The sequence below is a fragment of the Procambarus clarkii genome, chromosome 10 (genome assembly GCF_040958095.1).
Source record: "Procambarus clarkii isolate CNS0578487 chromosome 10, FALCON_Pclarkii_2.0, whole genome shotgun sequence".
NCBI classification, from domain to species: Eukaryota; Metazoa; Arthropoda; class Malacostraca; order Decapoda; family Cambaridae; genus Procambarus; species Procambarus clarkii.
In genome coordinates, this window is record NC_091159.1 from 13151447 (window position 1) to 13177868 (window position 26422).

The 26422-nt window shown below is 54.1% G+C and overlaps 1 protein-coding gene across 4 annotated transcripts in view; it reads left to right on the plus strand.

The window, feature by feature from the left end:
• Positions 1-26422, plus strand: part of LOC123747089 (AT-rich interactive domain-containing protein 3A) — a 455735-nt gene that overhangs the window by 266362 nt on the left and 162951 nt on the right. For 3 of the 4 annotated variants that reach the window (XM_069321604.1, XM_069321600.1, XM_069321603.1), the window contains exon 4: positions 17561-17608. The exons of the other annotated variant lie outside the window; for it this stretch is intronic. In XM_069321604.1, coding sequence (XP_069177705.1) covers positions 17561-17608 — 48 coding nt within the window. The remainder of the gene's footprint in view (positions 1-17560; positions 17609-26422) is intronic. 4 annotated transcript variants of the gene reach the window in all.

Sequence of the window (26422 nt, forward strand, 5' to 3'; positions counted from 1 at the left end):
TCCTCTGTTGGGAGTTAGACAGTTGCTTCAAGCTGCCTGTGAGTACTCACCTAGTTGCATTCGTCTAGTTGTGCTTGCGGGGGTTGAGCTTCAATTTCAATAAAAAATTCCCATTTTAAATTGTAAAATTGATGAAGGTGTCTTTAGGGTCGGTCACTGGATGGACTGAACATGAGGCGTGGTAGCTACCAACAGTCACTGAGCCTTCTGCTCGTATTTACTGTGAATCTCCGCACTCTGACTTCACTAATGAGATTTTAATGAAGTGCTGTTTCGATGTCATTATATATTTTTTGTCCTGCTTCTGGTGTTGAGTGGCGTCGGAGTTGTGTGAGCGTGTGCAAGTATGCGTGCGCGTGCGTGTCCGTATACGTGCGTGTGCTTCTGGCACACTCGTATAGAGGGCTGGGAAGCCAGTCCTGCCCCCAGCAGGATATTCGCCAATTACCAGAAACAACAGAGCATGCCGCCCATGCCTTGGAATTACCTAAAACCGGAAGAATCTTCTCCTCCCCTTTTCCCCTTCACTCTCTCTGACCTCCTCCCCCCCCCCCTCCCTTCTTTCGTTGTGGTGGGGAGGAGAGATAACAATGGTCTGGCGCCCCCTCCTCCTGAGAGGGGAAGGGGGTATGATTAGAGAGGGTATGTTATGAAGGCTGGGAAGGGGGGGGGGGGTCCGAGGGGACTGCGCCACGAGGGGAAGGTGAGGGGGTATAAGTGTTAAGTCTTCCCTTCCAGTATTTCCCTTCGCCTTTCTTTCTCTCCCTCTCTCCTTCATTCTCTCAGTCTGCCTTATCTAATTACCTCTCTCCCCTAATGCTGTTTTTCTATCTCCATTTCACTGTGATTCGCAATCATCCCCTCCCTTCCTTTTTTGCTTGGCAGGTTGTCCCATAGGTCTAGGGCCACGTTAACTACCTCCACCCTTGACAGGGGGTGACCATAGACCTAGGGCCTGACAGCTGGGTGGACAGCGCTTCGGATTCGTAGTCCTGAGGTTCCGGGTTCGATCCCCGGTGGAGGCTGAGACAAATGGGCAAAATGTTTCTTTCACCCCTGATGCCCCTGTTACCTAGCAGTAAATAGGTACCTGGGATTTAGACAGCTGCCACGGGCTGCTTCCTGGGGGTGTGTAACAGAAAGGAGGCCTGGTCGAGAACCGGGCCGCGGGGACGCTAAGCCCCGAAATCATTTCAAGATAACCTCAAGAAGAAGGGCACGTTGCGAAAAACAAATAGAAAATGCAACTTGAACCAGTGCCTGGAAAAAATAAGTTTAGTAGATCTACAAATATGTTCAAACCGCATACCCCTACGGAAAAAAAAGGAAGAGATGCAGACTAGGACGGGAATGTCGTTCCCTCTATTGGCAAAGAAAACGAATCTCGGAACAACTTGAGAGTCACACCCTATCTCAAGAACGGCGAAGAAGGTCAGGGAAAGAAATAGAAACGATTGAACTAAAACTACAATACACACACAATTGCGTGATGCATCAAATGAACAAATCGTCACGGCCCTTGTGGATTTGTTCATTAAAACTACAAGAATCATACAAAATCCAAGAGAGAGACAAAGAGCAAAAGGCCATCAGTGAAATAGAGAGAAATCCGAAATATTTCCTTCTATTAAAAATTTGGATAAGAAACTACATCTAGTATCGGGCCCTTGCGAAAGGGAGATGGAATTTTCACTGATGACAACAAAGAAATGAGCGAAATACTGAGGAATCAATATGACTCTTGTCTTCAGCGAGCCACTACACACACTGAAAATTGATAATCCAAATGAATTTTTCATGGATGTGATTCCAACATCAAATCATATATCAGACGTCACCCTATCCCCACTGGATTTTGAAGAACCCATAAACAGTATGCCTATGCATCCTGCACCAGGCATAGGAGTGAAAAAATCAAGAGTTCCTGATTTTTGGAACACCTTATTCATGAAGAACTAAAAAAAAAAACACTATCGCAGGCCCTTCACATTTTTTGGAGACAAGCCTAGATACTGGCGTTATCCCTGACATACTAAAAACAGCAGATATAGCACCACTCCATAAAGGAGGAAATAAGGCAAGATTGAACAACATGGTTTCAGAACAGACTGCGAGCAGCTACGTCTAACAGCCTGGTTGACCAGTCCAGCAACGAGGAGGCCTGGTCGAGGATCGGGCTGCGGGGACGCTAAGCCCCGAAACCATCTCAAGGTAACCTCAAAGAAACGTTAACTACCTCCGTGCTTGACAGGGGGTGACCATAGGGCCAGGGTGACGAGGGTGAGGGGAAGGCCTGACCTAACCAGAGTGGAGACACCCATCACTTGGTATTACCACTATTACTGGTTATAATTTGTGTGTGTGTGTGTGTGTGTGTGTGTGTGTGTGTGTGTGTGTGTGTGTGTGTGTGTGTGTGTGTGTGTGTGTGTGTGTGTGTGTGTGGTGGGTTATTGTTATGGTGGCGGTGCGTGCTTGCTCTCATAGTAATACATAACTGAATAATGAATGATACATTATTTTGAAAGTACTATAGTGAATCAACTGCACAGTACAGTACTTGGTGGTATCACCCCCATAGGCCCATCACCCGCCCTTGTCAAGGAGCCACTGTGAAGGAAACATCTGGCGATAAAGGGCCAATTCTGCATCAATTATGAATTAATTTGGCAGTTGTGAATGGTAGAAGAGGTTGTGTGTGTGTTGGTGTTTACCGCTGGTGAAGAAGGGCGTCGTTCCAGGGAAAGTGTCAGGGTGTACCGGGAGCTAGAGGAGGGGAGAGTTCCCAGCCTGGTAACAGGCGTCACAAGTCAACTCCGGTGCCCAACTGTGTAATAAAAAAAAACACAAAAAAACACGAGCAGCTTTGAATCATTAAGCCATAAGAATTAAGGTAACTGCAGAAGGCGTATTGACCCATGGGGAAGCAGCTATTTATATCCACCCTTGTTTACTGGTGTCTGTCACAAGTTTACTGCTTGTAGTATGTCTGTATTCTTCCAGCACTAGGTGTCTGGGTTTGACCCAAGAGCCGGTCGGCCGAGCGGACAGCACGCGGGACTTGTGATCCTGTGGACCTGGGTTCCATCCCAGGCACCGGCGAGAAACAATGGGCAGAGTTTCTTTCACCCTATGCCCCTGTTACCTAGCAGTAAAATAGGTACCTGGGTGTTAGTCAGCTGTCACGGGCTGCTTCCTGGGGGTGGAGGCCTGGTCGAGGACCGGGCCGCGGGGACACTAAAAGCCCCGAAATCATCTCAAGATAACCTCAAGAAGACGACAAATACCATTCATTCTACCAACGGGTTCATGTTCATAATTACCCTTGTCTTGCCCTTGCCGAGGAAAACTAAGACAACTTACCCTACGCTACCCCAGCCTACCCTGCCCGCTAGGCCTAGGGTCTCCTTATCTCCTCCCTGGGTAGTTCGCTTCTTCTAATAATAATTCCTAATGGCACGTGCGCAGGCCTGAACTAGTCGAGATGGGGAGCCCCAAGGGGCGGCGGGGGTAGCGGCGACGCAGACAACAGTGGGTCGTGGGGCAGGGAGACGGAGAGGTGGGTGTCGCATCGCCCGTCACCTCAGGGTTACGTCCGTTACCACGCCCACTATTTGCGTCGAACAATACGCAGCCGTCCTTACGCCGGCCGGACTCTCACAGGAGGCACCCCACACGCGTCCCCCCCTCCCCCCTCCCTACAATCCCTGTCAGGCCTTGTCAGCAGGTAAACCAGCAGCAGTCAAGCAGGAGCATGATCATCACCGGCAACAGTAGGGAGACAGTAACGTGATCACGACCGCTACAGCTGGCCACTTTCCCGCCATCACTCTTATCTGTTGCCTCCTTTACCCTCCACCTCTTCCTTCCCCTTCCCGCTGCCCCTTCCCCGCTGCCCCTTCCCGCTGCCCCTTCCCGCTGCCCCCTGTCACAGCCCTGTTTCTTCTTCCCCACTTTATCCCTTTAATACCTCTCAGTCTGTCTCCTTTTCCTTCTATCTCTGCGGCCCTTCCGGCATGAGCTGGCTCGTCTCTGCTCAGATCCATCTAACTATCCTTCCAGGAGTTGGAGACACGGGGGAGCTAGGGGGGGACGGTTATCTTGAGGTTATCTTGAGATGATTTCGGGGCTTTAGTGACCCCGCGGCCCGGTCCTCGACCAGGCCTCCACCCCCATGAAGCAGCCCGTGACAGCTGACTAACTCCCAGGTACCTATTTACTGCTAGGTAACAGGGGCATTCAGGGTGAAAGAAACTTTGCCCATTTGTTTCTGCCTCGTGCGGGAATCGAACCCGCGCCACAGAATTACGAGTCCTGCGCGCTATCCACCAGGCTACGAGGCCCCTTTGGTGACAGGTGAAGTGCGTGGCTACCTTGTGTAGTTTCCGTGGATCAGCAGCCCCGCGGCCCGGTCTCCAAGCAGGCCTCCCGGTTGGTCGTCTGGTAAACCTGGCTGTTGGACGTGTATGACTGGCGTATGACTCACAGCCTGGTTGATCAGGTGATGCTGCACCAGTGAGCTATTGCTCTGCTGATTCTGCTGTTACTGTTGCTTCTGCTGTTCATCCTGATGCCGTGACTGCTGATTCTGGTGCTGAAGTGCTTCTGTCTCTTCATGCTGGTCCTCTTTTCTTTTAATTCCTCTGGACAGGAACCTGCAACCGGTTCCTGTCCAATATTTCAACCCATCCTCCTGTTTAGACAGTCCTTTTTGTAACTATGTGCACCATAGTACAAAGATTGACATACTAAGGCATTAGATAGTAGAACTTTGTATTATTCACTTTATAAAGTCCGACAAAAATGAAGTTAAAAAACAAACTTAAATATTCCTAGGCCTAGTATAGCACTCATATGTACTATATTCGGCCTCGGATAGCGTGTATTAGGCCTAGGAAGATTAGGTTAAGGTTAGTGTAGTTTGTCTTTGCAACATAAGTAGAAAATTGTTTTCTGTTTTTTTTTCAAAATTCAATAGTTCCGATTTCTACTTTCTAATTGCGTTATATGTCGGTATGTGTACTATGGTACACATACCTAGTACACTGGTATATTTACGAGGACATATTTGGAGAAACCTTTCATATTGTTTTGAAAACTTCAATTTGGACAAGAATATTTTTTATAGTACTGTAATATAATAAAATACGGTTAAGGTTACCCAATGGCAAGTAGTGTATGTGCAGAGGTCTCGTGCAGGTCGTTGTTCGATCCCCGATGGCCTGACTGGCTGGACACCGTTCCTGGACTTGTGGCCCCGAATGATGTATTATTTTTCAACGACGAGGCATTCAGTTTTTGACGAATTGTTTTCTTACTTATGTATTCCTAGATTTGTCCTGGAAAGTTGCCACTGCTTAGCTGAGCAGTAATGTCGAAGCTTACACTGCTGAGCTACGGGGTCACTGCTCAGCTTACACTGCTGAGCTACGAGGTCACGCCTCCAGTGTATGGCGTGTATAAGAAAGTTAAGCCTTCCTTACGCCGGAGCTAATAGAGTCATCACTCTGCTGGCTGTCTGTCCTGGAGGTCTCAATGGGGAATGACAGGGCGGGATAGATGAGGTTAGGGAGAGATTGCAGAAGGGACGAAGGGAAATAACTGGATCGGAAGAGGGAAAGGAAGGGAGAGAGGAGGGGAGGAGGAGTAGAGCTCAAGTGCTCTCACGAGAGAGAATGAGTAAATGGAAATAACAAATGGTTGAGAATTGTAGACTGTGTTTGGTGCTTCCTGCTGTTCCTCGTCTCTCCATCGGCCTCCTCCTCCACCGGCTACTTCCTACATCGGCCGGCTTCTCTGCCCGTCTTTTGCGCCGATTGACACCTCCCTTTCTCCTGGCCCCTTTCTATCACTCCCCTTTATTCGGGCCGCTCCAAGCAACAGCCTGCTGGACCAAGCTCTCACAAGTCAAGCCTGGCCTCGAGTCGGGCTTGGGGAGTAGAACTACTCCCAGAACCCCATCAAGCAGGTATGCGTCCCGTTCTCTCCCTTTGCCCTCCGTTAAAAATGCAGCGGATTAGCCTAACCAAGAGCTACCTACGAGAGCTAGCAAGCAAGAGCAAGCAAGTAGCGAGAGCGAGCTACCAAGAGCTAGCTACCTATGCTACCTGCCTAACCTCTCTGAGCCGATACTCCCTAACAGCGTCAATATTAAGGCGTTATTAATTAACCTAAACTACCCCAATTTTTACGCCGGTGTCGACTGGGTAAAAATGTTGTGTTCCATAGTGTTCTGATATTGTGTTAGTGGTCCGTGTGAGGAAGGGTCGCTCTACAGGCCGCCGCCTCTCCGCCACATCCCAATCCGCTGCACAAGCCCTCTTTTCTTATCCGTAATTCCGTTCCAAGGAAATTGAAAAGGAATTTAAGCCTATTTTGTGGGGAGTTTGTTTGTGTTGGGGAGACATAAGAGGCCGGAGGTGTCCCATCTCCGCCTTCCTCCGCCCCACGCCCACGATTACACCTCCCATCACATTGATTTCCTATTGATGCTGCGACTGTGTGGAGGTGGTGGTGGTGGTGGTGGTGGTGATGCTGCGACTGTGTGGAGGTGGTGGTGGTGGTGATGGTGGTGGTGGTGGTGGTGGTGGTGGTGGTGCTGCGACTGTGTGGAGGTGGTGGTGATGGTGGTGGTGGTGGTGGTGGTGGTGGTGATGGTGGTGGTGATGCTGCGACTGTGGTGGTGGTGGTGGTGATGGTGGTTGTGGTGGTAGTGATGCTGCGACTGTGTGGAGGTGGTGGTGGTGGTGGTGGTGGTGGTGGTGGTGGTGGTGATGGTGGTGGTGATGCTGCGACTGTGTGGAGGTGGTGGTGGTGGTGGTGGTGGTGGTGGTGGTTGTGGTGGTGGTGATGGTGGTGGTGGTGGTGGTGGTGGTGGTGGTGGTGATGCTGCGACTGTGTGGAGGTGGTGGTGGTGGTGGTGGTGGTGGTGGTGGTGGTGGTGGTGGTGGTGCTGCGACTGTGTGGAGGTGGTGGTGATGGTGGTGGTGGTGGTGGTGGTGGTGGTGATGGTGGTGGTGATGCTGCGACTGTGGTGGTGGTGGTGGTGATGGTGGTTGTGGTGGTAGTGATGCTGCGACTGTGGTGGTGGTGGTGGTGGTGGTGGTGGTGGTGGTAATGGTGGTGGTGGTGATGCTGCTGCGACTGTGTGGTGGTGGTGGTGGTGATGCTGCGACTGTGTGGTGGTGGTGGAGGTGGTGGTGGTGGTGGTGGTGGTGGTGGTGGTGGTGGAGGTGGTGGTGGTTGTGGTGGTGGTGGTGGTGGTGGTAATGGTGGTGGTGGTGATGCTGCTGCGACTGTGTGGTGGTGGTGGTGGTGGTGGTGGTGGTGGTGGTGGTGGTGGTAATGGTGGTGGTGGTAATGGTGGTGGTGGTGATGCTGCTGCGACTGTGTGGTGGTGGTGGTGGTGGTAATGGTGGTGGTGGTAATGGTGGTGGTGGTAATGGTGGTGGTGGTGATGCTGCTGCGACTGTGTGGTGGTGGTGGTGATGGTGGTGGTGGTGGTGGTGGTGGTGATGGTGGTGATGATGGTTGTGGTGGTGGTGGTGGTGGTGCTGCTGTGGTGGTGGTGGTGGTGGTGGTGCTGCTGCTGCGACTGTGGTGGTGGTGATGGTGGTGGTGCTGCTGCTGCGACTGTGGTGGTGGTGATGGTGGTGGTGCTGCTGCTGCGACTGTGGTGGTGGTGATGGTGGTGGTGCTGCGACTGTGTGATGGTGGTGATAATTGTGGTGGGTGAGGCTGGGATGAGTGTGGTGAGGAAGGGTGGTAGTAATCAGGTCAAGACAGGTCTCTGTGGACCGGGGAGCCCTAACTCACTTCCTCACCCATTACACACCTCACTACGGAACCCCATCCACATTTCTTCTCCCTTCACTCCTTCTCTTCTTTCTCCACCCATTCTGTCGTCCCTCTACTCCTCCAATGTCCTTCTTTCTTCATCCCTCCTCTACTCTCTCCGCACATTTCTTCCTCCACCTTTCATTTCATTCGATTCATGAATCTTCTTATTCTTTCCTCAATTCTCATTACCTTGCATTTATTTGGATTGAAGAGCAAGGGCCATGTCACCGACCGTTTCTGACGCTCAACTATGGCATCTTGCAAACCTGACATTCCTCGTATGTTATGATTTTTCTTCGTTAATAATTACATTATCAGAACATTTGAATGCATCAACTTCTTCGTTCAGGACGGTTATGTATTTCAGTATGGTACTGTGGCGCTTGAGGTACTCCACTTGTGACCTGTTCTTACTGCCTTGAGAAAGGTATTCTCTAATTTAATTATGCACCTTCCCAGCTACTCCTGCTTCATTCAGTAGTTTGATTTAGAATTATTGTGTGTGGACGTGTGCTAAATGACTCCAGACAATCCGGGAAGAAATAGTCTTCTCCTCTCCCCCCCCTTCCACCCCCCCTCCCTCTCTCTCTCTCTCTCTCTCTCTCTCTCTCTCTCTCTCTCTCTCTCTCTCTCTCTCTCTCTCTCTCTCTCTCTCTCTCTCTCTCTCTCTCTCTCTCTCTCTCTCTCTCTCTCTCACGCATGTCTGAATGTTAAGGGAACGCTACAATAAATGATCACTGATGGAGTAATGTTATTAAGCATGGCACACCTATGAACGTGATTGTTCTAATGCATATGTAGACCTGTCCAAGGTGCGGTATCATGCAGGCGTGATAGTGGTCCACGACGGACCGAAACGTCGTCGTCTCTTCACCTTCTAATGTGAGGTTTGGTCAACATTCTTCAGCCACGTTATTGTGACCCATCATCTGCATCACGCGGGCTATCTTGAAGTTATCTTGAGGTTATCTTGAGATGATTTCGGGGCTTAGCGTCCCCGCGACCCGGTCCTCGACCAGGCCTTTTTTTTGTTACACACACTCAGGAAGCAGCCTGTAGCAGCTGACTAACTCCCAGGTACCTATTTACTCATTACCACTAGGTAACAGGGGCATCAGGGTGAAAGAAACATTTTGCCCATTTGTCTCCGCTCGATCTGGGTTCTGGGTTCGATCCTCCACCGGGGATCGAACCCAGAACCTCAGGACTACGAATCCGAAGCGCTGTCCACCCAGCTGTTAGGCGCCCCTTTAACTACCCCTGTCGGGCTAGTTATGATCATCGCCTGTCTTTTCTCTCGTGCACAATTGTAACCTCCATCACCTTTCCTCAGAAGCAGTTGGTGCAAACTGTGATTAATGAACCTTCTAGCAGTCGGCATTTCCTCTCTTAGAACGTTAGACGTAAGAGTGTAGTCGCGAGCCTAGGCTTCAACACAATGGCGTAGATATCATGGCACAGAGTTGCTTTCAGATTCAGCTCCATTATTGACTATTCTTAGGATCCGGTCTTAATTGTCTGTAGAATGAAACCAGATTGACCAGGTGCTGTTTCATCCTCCATGATTTCCGTGATGATTTGGCCTTTCTCTTACCTGTAACCGGTTTCGAGTGGTGTTTTTCTCATACGTTGCCGTTTTCCTTCACTATTCCCTAATATGTAAATACTTCCTCCATGTTGTATGTTATTATTTAGTTATTATGAGCGTTTACTGCTGCACTCATAACTTGTGAGGATGTCTCCCCCTCCCCGGCCCTCTCTGAGCAACACGGGCTGGGATGAGGATGGTGCAGGAGGCTGAGGAGTGTGATAGGTGGTGATGTAGTGGTGAGAAGTTAATTTGTCGGCTTCCCGCTGTTGTTTAACAAGGGTAGAGGAGCCGCTGTCCACCCTGCTGTGTTGGGGCCCCTGGCTGACACGCACGCTGCCTGCTGCTGTGTTGGGGCCCCTGGCTGACACGCACGCTGCCTGCTGCTGTGTTGGGGCCCCTGGCTGACACGCACACTGCCCGCTGCTGTGTTGGGGCCCCTGGCTGACGCGCAGGCTGCCTGCTGCTGTGTTGGGGCCCCTGGCTGACACGCACGCTGCCTGCTGCTGTGTTGGGGCCCCTGGCTGACACGCACGCTGCCTGCTGCTGTGTTGGGGCCCCTGGCTGACACGCACGCTGCCCGCTGCTGTGTTGGGGCCCCTGGCTGACGCGCAGGCTGCCTGCTGCTGTGTTGGGGCCCCTGGCTGACACGCACGCTGCCTGCTGCTGTGTTGGGGCCCCTGGCTGACACGCACGCTGCCTGCTGCTGTGTTGGGGGCCCCTGGCTGACACGCACGCTGCCTGCTGCTGTGTTGGGGCCCCTGGCTGACACGCAGGCTGCCTGCTGCAGTGTTGGGGCCCCTGGCTGACACGCAGGCTGCCTGCTGCTGTGTTAGGGCCCCTGGCTGACACGCAGGCTGCCTGCTGCTGTGTTGGGGCCCCTGGCTGACACGCAGGCTGCCTGCTGCTGTGTTGGGGCCCCTGGCTGACACGCAGGCTGCCTGCTACTGTGTTGGGGCCCCTGGCTGACACGCAGGCTGCCTGCTGCTGTGTTGGGGCCCCTGGCTGACACGCAGGCTGCCTGCTGCTGTGTTGAGGCCCCTGGCTGACACGCAGGCTGCCTGCTGCTGTGCTGAGGCCCCCTGGCTGACACGCAGGCTGCCTGCTACTGTGTTGAGGCCCCTGGCTGACACGCATGCTGCCTGCTGCTGTGTTGGGGCCCCTGGCTGACACGCAGGCTGCCTGCTGCTGTGTTGAGGCCCCTGGCTGACACGCAGGCTGCCTGCTGCTGTGTTGAGGCCCCTGGCTGACACGCAGGCTGCCTGCTGCTGTGTGGGGGCCCCTGGCTGACACGCAGGCTGCCTGCTGCTGTGTTGGGGCCCCTGGCTGACACGCATGCTGCCTGCTGCTGTGTGGGGGCCCCTGGCTGACACGCAGGCTGCCTGCTGCTGTGTTGGGGCCCCTGGCTGACACGCACGCTGCCTGCTGCTGTGTGGGGGCCCCCTGGCTGACACGCAGGCTGCCTGCTGCTGTGTTAGGGCCCCCTGGCTGACACGCACGCTGCCTGCTGCTGTGTTGGGGCCCCCTGGCTGACACGCACGCTGCCTGCTGCTGTGTTGGGGGCCCCTGGCTGACACACAGGCTGCCTGCTGCTGTGTTGGGGCCCCTGGCTGACACGCATGCTGCCTGCTGCTGTGTGGGGGCCCCTGGCTGACACGCAGGCTGCCTGCTGCTGTGTTGGGGCCCCTGGCTGACACGCACGCTGCCTGCTGCTGTGTTGAGGCCCCTGGCTGACACGCAGGCTGCCTGCTGCTGTGTTGAGGCCCCTGGCTGACACGCAGGCTGCCTGCTGCTGTGTTGGGGCCCCTGGCTGACACGCAGGCTGCCTGCTGCTGTGTTGAGGCCCCTGGCTGACACGCAGGCTGCCTGCTGCTGTGTTGAGGCCCCTGGCTGACACGCAGGCTGCCTGCTGCTGTGTGGGGGCCCCTGGCTGACACGCAGGCTGCCTGCTGCTGTGTTGGGGCCCCTGGCTGACACGCATGCTGCCTGCTGCTGTGTGGGGGCCCCTGGCTGACACGCAGGCTGCCAGCTGCTGTGTTGGGGCCCCTGGCTGACACGCACGCTGCCTGCTGCTGTGTGGGGGCCCCCTGGCTGACACGCAGGCTGCCTGCTGCTGTGTTAGGGCCCCCTGGCTGACACGCACGCTGCCTGCTGCTGTGTTGGGGCCCCCTGGCTGACACGCACGCTGCCTGCTGCTGTGTTGGGGGCCCCTGGCTGACACGCAGGCTGCCTGCTGCTGTGTTGGGGCCCCTGGCTGACACGCATGCTGCCTGCTGCTGTGTGGGGGCCCCTGGCTGACACGCAGGCTGCCTGCTGCTGTGTGGGGGCCCCTGGCTGACACGCAGGCTGCCTGCTGCTGTGTTGGGGCCCCTGGCTGACACGCACGCTGCCTGCTGCTGTGTTGAGGCCCCTGGCTGACACGCAGGCTGCCTGCTGCTGTGTTGAGGCCCCTGGCTGACACGCAGGCTGCCTGCTGCTGTGTGGGGGCCCCTGGCTGACACGCAGGCTGCCTGCTGCTGTGTTGGGGCCCCTGGCTGACACGCATGCTGCCTGCTGCTGTGTGGGGGCCCCTGGCTGACACGCAGGCTGCCTGCTGCTGTGTTGGGGCCCCTGGCTGACACGCACGCTGCCTGCTGCTGTGTGGGGGCCCCCTGGCTGACACGCAGGCTGCCTGCTGCTGTGTTAGGGCCCCCTGGCTGACACGCACGCTGCCTGCTGCTGTGTTGGGGCCCCCTGGCTGACACGCACGCTGCCTGCTGCTGTGTTGGGGGCCCCTGGCTGACACGCAGGCTGCCTGCTGCTGTGTTGGGGCCCCTGGCTGACACGCATGCTGCCTGCTGCTGTGTGGGGGCCCCTGGCTGACACGCAGGCTGCCTGCTGCTGTGTTGGGGCCCCTGGCTGACACGCACGCTGCCTGCTGCTGTGTGGGGGCCCCCCTGGCTGACACGCAGGCTGCCTGCTGCTGTGTTGGGGCCCCTGGCTGACACGCAGGCTGCCTGCTGCTGTGTTGGGGCCCCTGGCTGACACGCAGGCTGCCTGTTGCTGTGTTGAGGCCCCTGGCCGACACGCATGCTGCCTGCTGCTGTGTGGGGGCCCCTGGCTGACACGCAGGCTGCCTGCTGCTGTGTTGGGGCCCCTGGCTGACACGCAGGCTGCCTGCTGCTGTGTTGAGGCCCCTGGCTGACACGCATGCTGCCTGCTGCTGTGTGGGGGCCCCTGGCTGACACGCAGGCTGCCTGCTGCTGTGTTGGGGCCCCTGGCTGACACGCAGGCTGCCTGCTGCTGTGTGGGGGCCCCTGGCTGACACGCAGGCTGCCTGCTGCTGTGTTGGGGCCCCTGGCTGACACGCAGGCTGCCTGCTGCTGTGTTGGGGCCCCTGGCTGACACGCACGCTGCCTGCTGCTGTGTGGGAGGCCCCTGGCTGACACGCAGGCTGCCTGCTGCTGTGTTGGGGGCCCCTGGCTGACACGCAGGCTGCCTGCTGCTGTGTTGGGGCCCCTGGCTGACACGCAGGCTGCCTGCTGCTGTGTTGGGGCCCCTGGCTGACACGCAGGCTGCCTGCTGCTGTGTTGGGGCCCCTGGCTGACACGCAGGCTGCCTGCTGCTGTGTTGGGGCCCCTGGCTGACACGCATGCTGCCTGCTGCTGTGTGGGGGGCCCCTGGCTGACACGCACGCTGCCTGCTGCTGTGTGGGGGCCCCTGGCTGACACGCACGCTGCCTGCTGCTGTGTGGGTGCCCCTGGCTGACACGCAGGCTGCCTGCTGCTGTGTTGGGGCCCCTGGCTGACACGCACGCTGCCTGCTGATGTGTGGGGGGCCCCTGACTGACACGCAGGCTGCCTGCTGCTGTGTGGGGGCCCCTGGCTGACACGCAGGCTGCCTGCTGCTGTGTTGGGGCCCCTTGCTGACACGCATGCTGCCTGCTGCTGTGTGGGGGCCCCTGGCTGACACGCACGCTGCCTGCTGCTGTGTGGGGGCCCCTGGCTGACACGCATGCTGCCTGCTGCTGTGTGGGGGGCCCCTGGCTGACACGCACGCTGCCTGCTGCTGTGTGGGGGCCCCTGGCTGACACGCATGCTGCCTGCTGCTGTGTGGGGGCCCCTGGCTGACACGCACGCTGCCTGCTGCTGTGTGGGGGCCCCTGGCTGACACGCACGCTGCCTGCTGCTGTGTGGGGGCCCCTGGCTGACACGCAGGCTGCCTGCTGCTATGTGGGGGCCCCTGGCTGACACGCACGCTGCCTGCTGCTGTGTGGGGGGCCCTGGCTGACACGCAGGCTGCCTGCTGCTATGTGGGGGCCCCTGGCTGACACGCACGCTGCCTGCTGCTGTGTGGGGGCCCCTGGCTGACACGCAGGCTGCCTGCTATGTGGGGGCCCCTGGCTGACACGCACGCTGCCTGCTGCTGTGTGGGGGCCCCTGGCTGACACGCAGGCTGCCTGCTGCTATGTGGGGGCCCCTGGCTGACACGCACGCTGCCTGCTGCTGTGTGGGGGCCCCTGGCTGACACGCAGGCTGCCTGCTGCTGTGTTGGGGCCCCTGGCTGACACGCAGGCTGCCTGCTGCTGTGTTGGGGCCCCTGGCTGACTCGCAGGCTGCCTGCTGCTATGTGGGGGGCCCCTGGCTGACACGCACGCTGCCTGCTGCTGTGTGGGGGCCCCTGGCTGACACGCACGCTGCCTGCTGCTGTGTGGGGGCCCCTGGCTGACACGCAGGCTGCCTGCTGCTGTGTGGGGGCCCCTGGCTGACACGCAGGCTGCCTGCTATGTGGGGGCCCCTGGCTGACACGCACGCTGCCTGCTGCTGTGTGGGGGCCCCTGGCTGACACGCAGGCTGCCTGCTGCTATGTGGGGGCCCCTGGCTGACACGCACGCTGCCTGCTGCTGTGTGGGGGCCCCTGGCTGACACGCAGGCTGCCTGCTGCTATGTGGGGGCCCCTGGCTGACACGCACGCTGCCTGCTGCTGTGTGGGGGCCCCTGGCTGACACGCAGGCTGCCTGCTGCTATGTGGGGGCCCCTGGCTGACACGCACGCTGCCTGCTGCTGTGTGGGGGCCCCTGGCTGACACGCAGGCTGCCTGCTGCTGTGTTGGGGCCCCTGGCTGACACGCAGGCTGCCTGCTGCTGTGTTGGGGCCCCTGGCTGACTCGCAGGCTGCCTGCTGCTATGTGGGGGGCCCCTGGCTGACACGCACGCTGCCTGCTGCTGTGTGGGGGCCCCTGGCTGACACGCACGCTGCCTGCTGCTGTGTGGGGGCCCCTGGCTGACACGCAGGCTGCCTGCTGCTGTGTGGGGGCCCCTGGCTGACACGCAGGCTGCCTGCTATGTGGGGGCCCCTGGCTGACACGCACGCTGCCTGCTGCTGTGTGGGGGCCCCTGGCTGACACGCAGGCTGCCTGCTGCTATGTGGGGGCCCCTGGCTGACACGCACGCTGCCTGCTGCTGTGTGGGGGCCCCTGGCTGACACGCAGGCTGCCTGCTGCTGTGTTGGGGCCCCTGGCTGACACGCAGGCTGCCTGCTGCTGTGTTGGGGCCCCTGGCTGACTCGCAGGCTGCCTGCTGCTATGTGGGGGGCCCCTGGCTGACACGCACGCTGCCTGCTGCTGTGTGGGGGCCCCTGGCTGACACGCACGCTGCCTGCTGCTGTGTGGGGGCCCCTGGCTGACACGCAGGCTGCCTGCTGCTGTGTGGGGGCCCCTGGCTGACACGCAGGCTGCCTGCTGCTGTGTTGGGGCCCCTGGCTGACACGCAGGCTGCCTGCTGCTGTGTTGGGGCCCCTGGCTGACACGCAGGCTGCCTGCTGCTGTGTGGGGGCCCCTGGCTGACATCTTGAGATGTATTCAAAATAAAAGAACACAGTTGCTAAGCAAAGTTAGGTAAAAATCCCCAATAAAAAGTTGTAACATTTATATAATTTATTGCCCGTTAAAGACGGAGAAAATTAATCCAAAATAAATTTAAATACAAAGGTCAAAGTCAAAATTATACACAGAGGAAAATAAAGACCAAGAACCCAAAGGGAGCCGGTCGGCCGAGCGGACAGCACACTGGACTTGTGATCCTGTGGTCCTGGGTTCGATCCCAGGCGCCGGCGAGAAACAATGGGCAAAGTTTCTTTCACTCTATGCCCCTGTTACCTAGCAGTAAATAGGTACCTGGGTGTTAGTCAGCTGTCACGGGCTGCTTCCTGGGGGTGGAGGCCTGGTCGAGGACCGGGCCGCGGGGACACTAAAGCCCCGAAATCATCTCAAGATGACCTCAAGATAACCAAACAGAGAAAAGACCAAACAACGTACCTTCCAGAAGCAACCTGTCCGCAGATCAAGTCCATTCCATCCAGCGGTCGACCCCAAACGCGCACCCGTCAATGTTAACATGCTGTTCATTCAAAACACGAATTTTCTGAAATATAAATGAATATTGTTCTATATTAGCATACTGTGTATATTTAGGCATTGGTTAGGTTAGGTATTTAGGTTCTGTTGGCGATTATTTGTATTCAACTCATCCTCGACTCAAGTCCATTACATTCAGCGGTCAACCCCACAGACGCATTCATAAATTTTAACATGCTGTTCATTCAAAACGGGAATTTTCTCAAGTATAAATTAATATTATAATATATTAGCATATTGTGTATATATATGCATAGGTTAGGTTAGGTGTTTAGGTTCTGTTGGCGATTATTTGTATTTGTAGTACGTGGGTGAAGCATTTACAGCGTTGTGGTTTGAACAAAATTCGTCAGTGAAGCACTTGTTCCGGATATGTTCGAACGTCAGCAGTTGTGAGTCGTGTGTAAACCGCTTTTCATTCATAAACGGGGTTTGGCGGGTGCATGGAATCACTTTTTTTTTTTTTTTTTTTTTTTTTTTTTTTTTTTTTGAGATATATACAAGAGTTGTTACATTCTTGTACAGCCACTAGTACGCGTAGCGTTTCGGGCAAGTCCTTAATCCTATGGTCCCTGGAATACGATCCCCTGCCGCGAAGAATCGTTTTTTCATCCAAGTACACATTTTACTGTTGCGTTAAACAGAGGCTACAGTTAAGGAATTGCGCCCAGTAAATCCTCCCCGGCCAGGATACGAACCCATGACATAGCGCTCGCGGAACGCCAGGCGAGTGTCTTACCACTACACCACGGAGACTTTTGGATCTTTGTTTGGAGGACGGGCTGGTTTATAGCGTTGTGATTCGAACAAAAGTCGTCAACGAAGCACTTTGTTCCGTAAGTGTTCGAACATCATCAGTTGTGAGTGGTGTGTAAGCCGCTTTTTCATTCATAGACAGGGGGGTTTGGCGGGTGCATGGAATGGACTTTGGGTCTTTATGAGGACGGGCTGGGCCATAGCCGTAACGGGACGGAAATCGTTGTAGGAAGGTGGCCCAATTAGTCACAGTGGCTCTGGCAGCAGAGGGCGCACCTTGCCCAAGGGGTAAACCTGTGAGGCAAGAGCTACCCTCATGCTCACAGATATGGTGCTTAAGGTAACCCAAGACACTACCCATACTTTCGAGTAACTACTCGAAAGTTACACTTTAAACATTTAACAAGTAAACAACACCAGAGCTGAAGTACAGGGTACATAGTACTCAGTACTATGTACCCTGGGTACCATAGTACTCAGTACTATGTACCCTGTACTTCGGAGTTTTACCAATAATGATAATAATACTCAGTATTATGATTATTGGTCAAAATCTGAAAACTAATTTGTGGATTTGAATGTCTGAGAAAAGTTCCTTTAAAATATGGTAAATAACACTACCGGAATAAGGAAATTTGAGATAATGAATAACTTTAGGAATTGTGGGAATTTTGACGATAGATAAAACGTTTTAGTATTTAAGAATTTCCTTACAATTTTGTAAATACACTTACATAATACTTGGTGTAATTTACCAAATGTAAATACTTGGAAAGACATTTAATTAAATAATATCTAAAGAAATTAATTTCAACATAGTTACCTGGAACATACCTGAAGAAGGTCTCGAGAGTGTTCCCCGAGCCCGGCCTGGGGCCAGGCCCGATTTGGGTAATAACAAAAGATAGAAAGCGCTATTTAATAACTTTTATAATTGTACTCACCTGTGTCCGTGTCCAGACTGACGGTGTGTCCCTCTCCCGGCAGGTACGAGAACCAGCGAAGCACTCGTCCTTTGAAGAAGACAAACGCAAGGTAGGAGAGGGTGAGAGGTTTGTTGTTGTTGTTGTTGTTGCCTTGAGTACGTAGCCTTCCTTTGTTGCCTTCCGCACGCCCACAACCCCGCCCGTACCCACGCCCACACCCACGCCCGTACCCACGCCCACAACCCCGCCCGTACCCACGCCCACAACCCCGCCCGTACCCGACTTGATTGCACGATAGACGCCTGCAAGACAGCTCTGTCCCCAACTCCTCAATGCACGCCCATCATGTGTTTATGACGCTCAATAGGGCAATAACGCACGCCGTCAAGCCCTAGGGCGTGCTTCAAGCCCTAGGGCGTGCTTCAAGTCCTATAGTGCCTTCTCACTCCTGCTTGACCCTCTGGTAGACTGCTACGCCTATTTAAGTCCAGTCTTTCCATACCTCACACTTGTACAATATGGTCCCGCAGGCAGACGTCATTACTGTAACAGCCCCCAGTACTTCACCCTATGCTTACTGGTTGCTGATGGCTTTTGCCAGTTCTCTGGGTGATATCCACCTCGCCTGACGTACTCCATCATCAGACAACGTTTGGGGACACTTCCACTTAATATTTACTTGCCTTACTAGACTTAGAAACTGTACTCTGGTATTGGACACGCTTGGGTTCGTTAAGCATTTCGTTAATCGTAAAAATGTTTCAAGAAGTATTCAAGAAATATAACTTCAATACTTGTAGTTTGGCTAGTTTAGAAACAAAGGGAGGGTGAAGGAAAAGGAAAGAAAAGGAAACTGAAACGAGGAGGAATATTTTTCACTCACTAATAACACGAGTTTAATTATAGAATATTTTAATTGGGCTAAATCCTAACCTCACGGCAATTAATATGGGAGTGCAATGAACACGGGAACAAAAGGCACTTTTATGGGTAACTTAGGAATTCTCTACCAGTAGTAATCTGGTACTACTGTAGATTATTATTAGAATTATCTAGTAGTCTATATATTCTAGTAGGTTATCTAATAGTTCTAGTAGGAAAAAGCCTAAACCCACTGATGTGCGTAGGTTTAGTCTAGGCAGCCAATCCTAGTGAACTGAATAACAGGGGACTGCCATTCTGATATTTTTTTGTAGCTGACTGTTACCCATCGTTAATGGTGCCCATTAATATGGAGTGACGTTACCATGCTGCCCAATACTCGTGGAGACAAGACTGTTCTTCAGAATGTTCTCATGTTCTTCACACAATATTCTAATATCAATTAGAGGCTCATTAGCCATTACAACACATGTACGAACACCTACAGACATCAGCCATACCATACCCTGAGACGACTGTTAATATTCAGTCACAGCTTTCTAAAAGAGACAACAGCAGTCGTCGATTCTTCATTTCCAGATGTGTGGTGTCCCAACCCGTCCTCTTACAAATTGCTTTTCTCACGTGTGCGCTACGGCCAAAAAAGGTTGTAATTTGAAATGAAAAGTAATTGAAAATAATAATTTGGATTTTGTGTTTCCCAAAATAGCAAGTAAAGGGATCTCTGGTAGGTTAGGAGGGCAGGATGGTCTCGTAAGGTTTCATAACGTCATAGAAAACCGTTAATTGAAAGTTTCCTCTCCTAACCTAACAGGCTAAGCCAGAGGACCCAAAACAGAAAACGGGACTATACGTCACTTTCGTGAGCCGATACCATTTTCAATTACGTCCTTTTTTTTTGTTTAGTCTGAGTGCGCATAACGAGCGAAAAACGACGTAATTTGTAAGAGGACAGGTTGTGGATATCTTATCCTGTCCTCGTGTCTTTGCCATGTGCCACAGGGTCTCTATTCATTGTGTTCGGGAAGCTCAACTGTAGCGAGCACAGGTAGGTGAGTACACACACTCTGGAGACACACACAGGCCACATTCAGGTGCGCTCGCACACACACACACACACACACACACACACACACACACACACACACACACACACGCACACACACACGCACATGCACGCACGCACGCACACACACGCACACGCACACACACACCATGGGATCTCACCATGGGTACTGAAAGAGTGTGCAGAGGCACTTTGCTTGCCACTCTCCATAGTGTATAGTAAGTCACTAGAGACGGGAGACCTACCAGAAATATGGAAGACGGCGAATGTGGTCCCAATATACAAAAAGGGCGACAGACAAGAGGCACTGAACTACAGGCCAGTGTCCTTGACTTGTATACCATGCAAGGTGATGGAGAAGATCGTGAGAAAAAACCTGGTAACACATCTGGAAAGAAGGGACTTCGTGACAAATCGCCAACATGGGTTCAGGGAGGGTAAATCTTGCCTTACAGGCTTGATAGAATTCTACGATCAGGTGACACAGATTAAGCAAGAAAGAGAGAGCTGGGCGGACTGCATTTTCTTGGATTGTCGGAAAGCCTTTGACACAGTACCGCATAAGAGGCTGGTACATAAGCTGGAGAGACAGGCAGGTGTAGCTGGTAAGGTGCTCCAGTGGATAAGGGAGTATCTAAGCAATAGGAAGCAGAGAGTTACGGTGAGGGGTGAGACCTCCGATTGGCGTGAAGTCACCAGTGGAGTTCCACAGGGCTCTGTACTCGGTCCTATCTTGTTTCTGATATATGTAAATGATCTCCCGGAGGGTATCGATTCATTTCTCTCAATGTTTGCGGACGATGCTAAAATTATGAGAAGGATTAAAACAGAAGAGGACTGTTTGAGGCTTCAAGAAGACCTAGACAAGCTGAAGGAATGGTCGAACAAATGGTTGTTAGAGTTTAACCCAACCAAATGTAATGTAATGAAGATAGGTGTAGGGAGCAGGAGGCCAGATACAAGGTATCATCTGGGAGAGTAAATTCTTCAGGAGTCAGAGAAGGAAAAAGACTTGGGGGTTGATATCACGCCAGACCTGTCTCCTGCAGCACATATCAAGCGGATAACATCAGCGGCATATGCCAGGCTGGCCAACATACGAACGGCATTCAGAAACTTGTGTAAAGAATCATTCAGAACTTTGTATACCACATATGTCAGGCCAATCCTGGAGTATGCAGCCCCAGCATGGAGTCCATATCTAGTCAAGGATAAGACTAAACTGGAAAAGGTTCAAAGGTTTGCCACCAGACTAGTACCCGAGCTGAGAGGTATGAGCTACGAGGAGAGACTACGGGAATTAAACCTCACTTCGCTGGAAGACAGAAGAGTTAGGGGGGACATGATCACCACATTCAAGATTCTGAAGGGAATTGATAGGGTAGATAAAGACAGTCTATTTAACACAAGGGGAACACGCACAAGGGGACACAGGTGGAAACTGAGTGCCCAAATGAGCCACAGAGATATTAGAAAGAACTTTTTTAGTGTCAGAGTGGTTGACAAATGGAATGCATTAGGGGGTGATGTGGTGGAGGCTGACTCCATACACAGTTTCAAGTGTAGATATGACAGAGCCCGATAGGCTCAGGAATCTGTACACCTGTTGATTGACGGTTGAGAGGCGGGACCAAAGAGCCAGAGCTCAACCCCCGCAAACACAACTAGGTGAGTACACACACACACAGCCACACAGGTCCAGAATGCTGCAGTATGCAATGAAATTAAAAGAATGTTATTTATAGGTGAGAAAATATTGAGGCAATTGGTCGCGCATCAATTAGTAGTTCAGTTGGTGGTGTGTGTGTGCCTGGGGAGTTCAGGGACGGCAGCTCGATCCCATTGTATAACTCGCTATTTTCTCAGAAACTAATATGGATAGATGGAGTTGAGACAGCGAGAGGAACAAGACCCCGGTTGCTCTTCCTCAGCTCTCATGAGAGGGGAAGTGAAGAGTGCATGGAGAGGGAGATGGAGTGAGGGAGATGGAGTGAGGGAGACAACGGATGAGGACAAAGGGATGTGAGCGAGGGAGGAGGAAGAAGTAAGTTTTGAAAAGTTAAGCGAGAGAAGTGTTTTGTTGTAACTCCGGGGGATCATTCCCCCCCCCCCCTCCCTCCAGTCTCCTGGTCGATGGCCTGAGCAATCAGACTATTTGTGGTTGCAGATCGCAGGCAGCGTCTGGTTGATCAAGGAGGGGGGGGGGGGGGTTGGAAAGCTGGTGGGGTGGTTATAGGTTAATGAAATATGTGTAGTTATCAGCCTCCCCTCCCCGTCACCCCTTCTCCCCGCCCCGTCACCCCTTCTCCTCCAGACTCCCCACAGATAGACACATTAAAGGGCGCCCCTCCTCCCCCCCCACCAACACCCCCCCCCCTCCCCCCTTCGCGTGTCCACGAGGTGTTAGAGCGTGTCCAAGATTTACTTGATAATATTACTTGTCGGTCCCTCTTATTCACTCCCTTCCCTTCATCCCTCTCTCCCCCCCCCTCCCATCCCCATCTCTCTCTGCCCCATCTCTCTCTCCCTCCCTCTCTTCCTTCCCTTGCGTCTTTCCCTTTCTTGATCACTCCATCATCGTCGCACCCCCCCTCTCCCCTCCCACCCTTGAACTTCATCACTCTCCTTCCCTCTTTCCCCCCTCCCTCCCCTCCTCATCATTCCCCTCACGGTCGTGCCACCTATTCCCGCACCATTTGACAAGCGTCAAATTTGAAGTGGTTTTGCTTCACTAGAATCGTAGGAAAATGGACACGAAGCGTGTGGAGGGGAATGTTCGGTGTTGTGAGGGAGCGGCAACACTGCCCTGCTTCTTGTCGTGTTACAGCCTTCACAACGTTGGCATTAAGTGTGAGGACAGGTTAAGACGACGTGCAGCTAATGTCTGTACCCGGCAGCTGGTGGGGGGGGGGGGCTGTACCCGGCAGCTGGTGGGGGGCTGTACCCGGCAGCTGGTGGGGGGGCTGTACCCTTTAGCTGGTGGGGGGGCTGTACCCTTTAGCTGGTGGGGCGCTGTACCCGGCAGTTGGTGGGGGGCTGTACCCGGCAGCTGGTGGGGGGCTGTACCCGGCAGCTGGTGTGAATGTGCAGAGGAATCTATCTATAAGGGGTGGGTGGGGGTGAATGGTCTCGGAGCTCTGCCGGCAGCACCTTCCTCCAATATGTTTGTTTACATGTGGGTGTCATGTGTCAAGACCCGAGTGTCGTACACGGCACTTGAGTGTCGTGTGGGCCCGGGGGGGGGGTGCCACGTGTAGGGCACTCTGTCACACTGGGTGCCAGCGGTGTCAAGTGCCACGCGTGTTGTCTACTGGGCTTTAATAGATATGCCAAGCGTGGCACTCCTAATAATTAAATAAGATGGGTGTTCTATGAAGCTACTTGACGCACGAGAATAGTGATACAGGAGAATAATGATACTAGATAATGTATTTGAAGGATGAGGGAACAACGGTGCCAACACCCTACTGTTGTCAGTGCCAACACCCTACTGCTGTCAGTGCCAACACCCAACTGTTGTCAGTGCCAACACCCTACTGTTGTCAGTGCCAACACCCAACTGTTGTCAGTGCCAACACCCTACTGTTGTCAGTGCCAACACCCTACTGTTGTCAGTGCCAACACCCAACTGTTGTCAGTGCCAACACCCTACTGTTGTCAGTGCCAACACCCTACTGTTGTCAGTGCCAACACCCAACTGTTGTCAGTGCCAACACCCTACTGTTGTCAGTGCCAACACCCAACTGTTGTCAGTGCCAACACCCTACTGTTGTCAGTGCCAACACCCTACTGTTGTCAGTGCCAACATCCAACTGTTGTCAGTGCCAACACCCTACTGTTGTCAGTGCCAACACCCTACTGTTGTCAGTACCAACACCCTACTGTTGTCAGTGCCAACACCCTACTGTTGTCAGTGCCAACACCCTACTGTTGTCAGTGCCAACACCCTACTGTCGTCAGTGCCAACACCCTACTGGTGCCAGTGCCAACACCCTACTGGTGCCAGTGCCAACACCCTACTGGTGCCAGTGCCAACACCCTACTGGTGCCAGTGCCAACACCCTACTGGTGTCAGTGCCAACACCCTACTGTCGTCAGTGCCAACACCCTACTGTTGTCAGTGCCAACACCCTACTGTCGTCAGTGCCAACACCCTACTGTCGTCAGTGCCAACACCCTACTGTTGTCAGTGCCAACACCCTACTGTCGTCAGTGCCAACACCCTACTGTCGTCAGTGCCAACACCCTACTGTCGTCAGTGCCAACACCCTACTGTCGTCAGTGCCAACACCCTACTGTCGTCAGTGCCAACACCCTACTGTCGTCAGTGCCAACACCCTACTGTCGTCAGTGCCAACACCCTACTGTCGTCAGTGCCAACACCCTACTGTCGTCAGTGCCAACACCCTACTGTCGTCAGTGCCAACACCCTACTGTCGTCAGTGCCAACACCCTACTGTCGTCAGTGCCAACACCCTACTGTCGTCAGTGCCAACACCCTACTGTCGTCAGTGCCAACACCCTATTTGTGTCAGTGCTAACATCCTACTGTCGTCAGTGCCAACACCCTACTGTCGTCAGTGCCAACACCCTACTGTCGTCAGTGCCAACACCCTACTGTCGTCAGTGCCAACACCCTACTGTCGTCAGTGCCAACACCCTACTGTCGTCAGTGCCAACACCCTACTGTCGTCAGTGCCAACACCCTACTGTCGTCAGTGCCAACACCCTACTGTCGTCAGTGCCAACACCCTACTGTTGTCAGTGCCAACACCCTACTGTCGTCAGTGCCAACACCCTACTGTCGTCAGTGCCAACACCCTACTGTTGTCAGTGCCAACACCCTACTGTCGTCAGTGCCAACACCCTACTGTCGTCAGTGCCAACACCCTACTGGTGCCAGTGCCAACACCCTACTGGTGCCAGTGCCAACACCCTACTGTCGTCAGTGCCAACACCCTACTGTTGTCAGTGCCAACGCCCTACTGTCGTCAGTGCCAACACCCTACTGTCGTCAGTGCCAACACCCTACTGTCGTCAGTGCCAACACCCTACTGGTGCCAGTGCCAACACCCTACTGTTGTCAGTGCCAACCACCCTACTGTTGTCAGTGCCAACACCCTACTGTCGTCAGTGCCAACACCCTACTGTCGTCAGTGCCAACACCCTACTGTCGTCAAGTGCCAACACCCTACTGTCGTCAGTGCCAACACCCTACTGTCGTCAGTGCCAACACCCTACTGGTGCCAGAGTGCCAACACCCTACTGGTGCCAGTGCCAACACCCTACTGTCGTCAGTGCCAACACCCTACTGTTGTCAGTGCCAAACACCCTACTGTCGTCAGTGCACCAAAACCCCTACTGTCGTCAGTGCCAACACCCTACTGTCGTCAGTGCCAACACCCTACTGGTGCCAGTGCCAACACCCTACTGGTGCCAGTGCCAACACCCTACTGTTGTCAGTGCCAACACCCTACTGTTGTCAGTGCCAACACCCTACTGTTGTCAGTGCCAACACCCTACTGTCGTCAGTGCCAACACCCTACTGGTGCCAGTGCCAACACCCTACTGGTGCCAGTGCCAACACCCTACTGGTGTCAGTGCCAACACCCTACTGTCGTCAGTGTCAACACCCTACTGTTGTCAGTGCCAACACCCTACTGTCGTCAGTGCCAACACCCTACTGTCGTCAGTGCCAACACCCTACTGTTGTCAGTGCCAACACCCTACTGTCGTCAGTGCCAACACCCTACTGTCGTCAGTGCCAACACCCTACTGTCGTCAGTGCCAACACCCTACTGTCGTCAGTGCCAACACCCTACTGTCGTCAGTGCCAACACCCTACTTGTGTCAGTGCCAACACCCTACTGTTGTCAGTGCCAACACCCTACTGTCGTCAGTGCCAACACCCCTACTGTCGTCAGTGCCAACACCCTACTGTCGTCAGTGCCAACACCCTACTGTCGTCAGTGCCAACACCCTACTTGTCGTCAGTGCCAACACCCTACTGTTCGTCAGTGCCAACACCCTACTGTTCGTCAGTGCCAACACCCTACTGTCGTCAGTGCCAACACCCTACTGTCGTCAGTGCCAACACCCTACTGTTGTCAGTGCCAACACCCTACTGTCGTCAGTGCCAACACCCTACTGTCGTCAGTGCCAACACCCTACTGTCGTCAGTGCCAACACCCTACTGTCGTCAGTGCCAACACCCTACTTGTTGTCAGTGCCAACACCTACTGTCGTCAGTGCCAACACCCTACTGTCGTCAGTGCCAACACCCTACTGTCGTCAGTGCCAACACCCTACTGTCGTCAGTGCCAACACCCTACTGTCGTCAGTGCCAACACCCTACTGTGTCAGTGCCAACACCCTACTTGTCGTCAGTGCCAACACCCTACTGTCGTCAGTGCCAACACCCTACTGGTGCCAGTGCCAACACCCTACTGGTGCCAGTGCCAACACCCTACTGTCGTCAGTGCCAACACCCTACTGTTGTCAGTGCCAACACCCTACTGTCGTCACTGCCAACACCCTACTGTCGTCAGTGCCAACACCCTACTGTCGTCAGTGCCAACACCCTACTGGTGCCAGTGCCAACACCCTACTGTTGTCAGTGCCAACACCCTACTGTTGTCAGTGCCAACACCCTACTGTCGTCAGTGCCAACACCCTACTGTCGTCAGTGCCAACACCCTACTGTTGTCAGTGCCAACACCCTACTGTCGTCAGTGCCAACACCCTACTGTCGTCAGTGCCAACACCCTACTGGTGCCAGTGCCAACACCCTACTGGTGCCAGTGCCAACACCCTACTGTCGTCAGTGCCAACACCCTACTGTTGTCAGTGCCAACACCCTACTGTCGTCAGTGCCAACACCCTACTGTCGTCAGTGCCAACACCCTACTGTCGTCAGTGCCAACACCCTACTGGTGCCAGTGCCAACACCCTACTGGTGCCAGTGCCAACACCCTA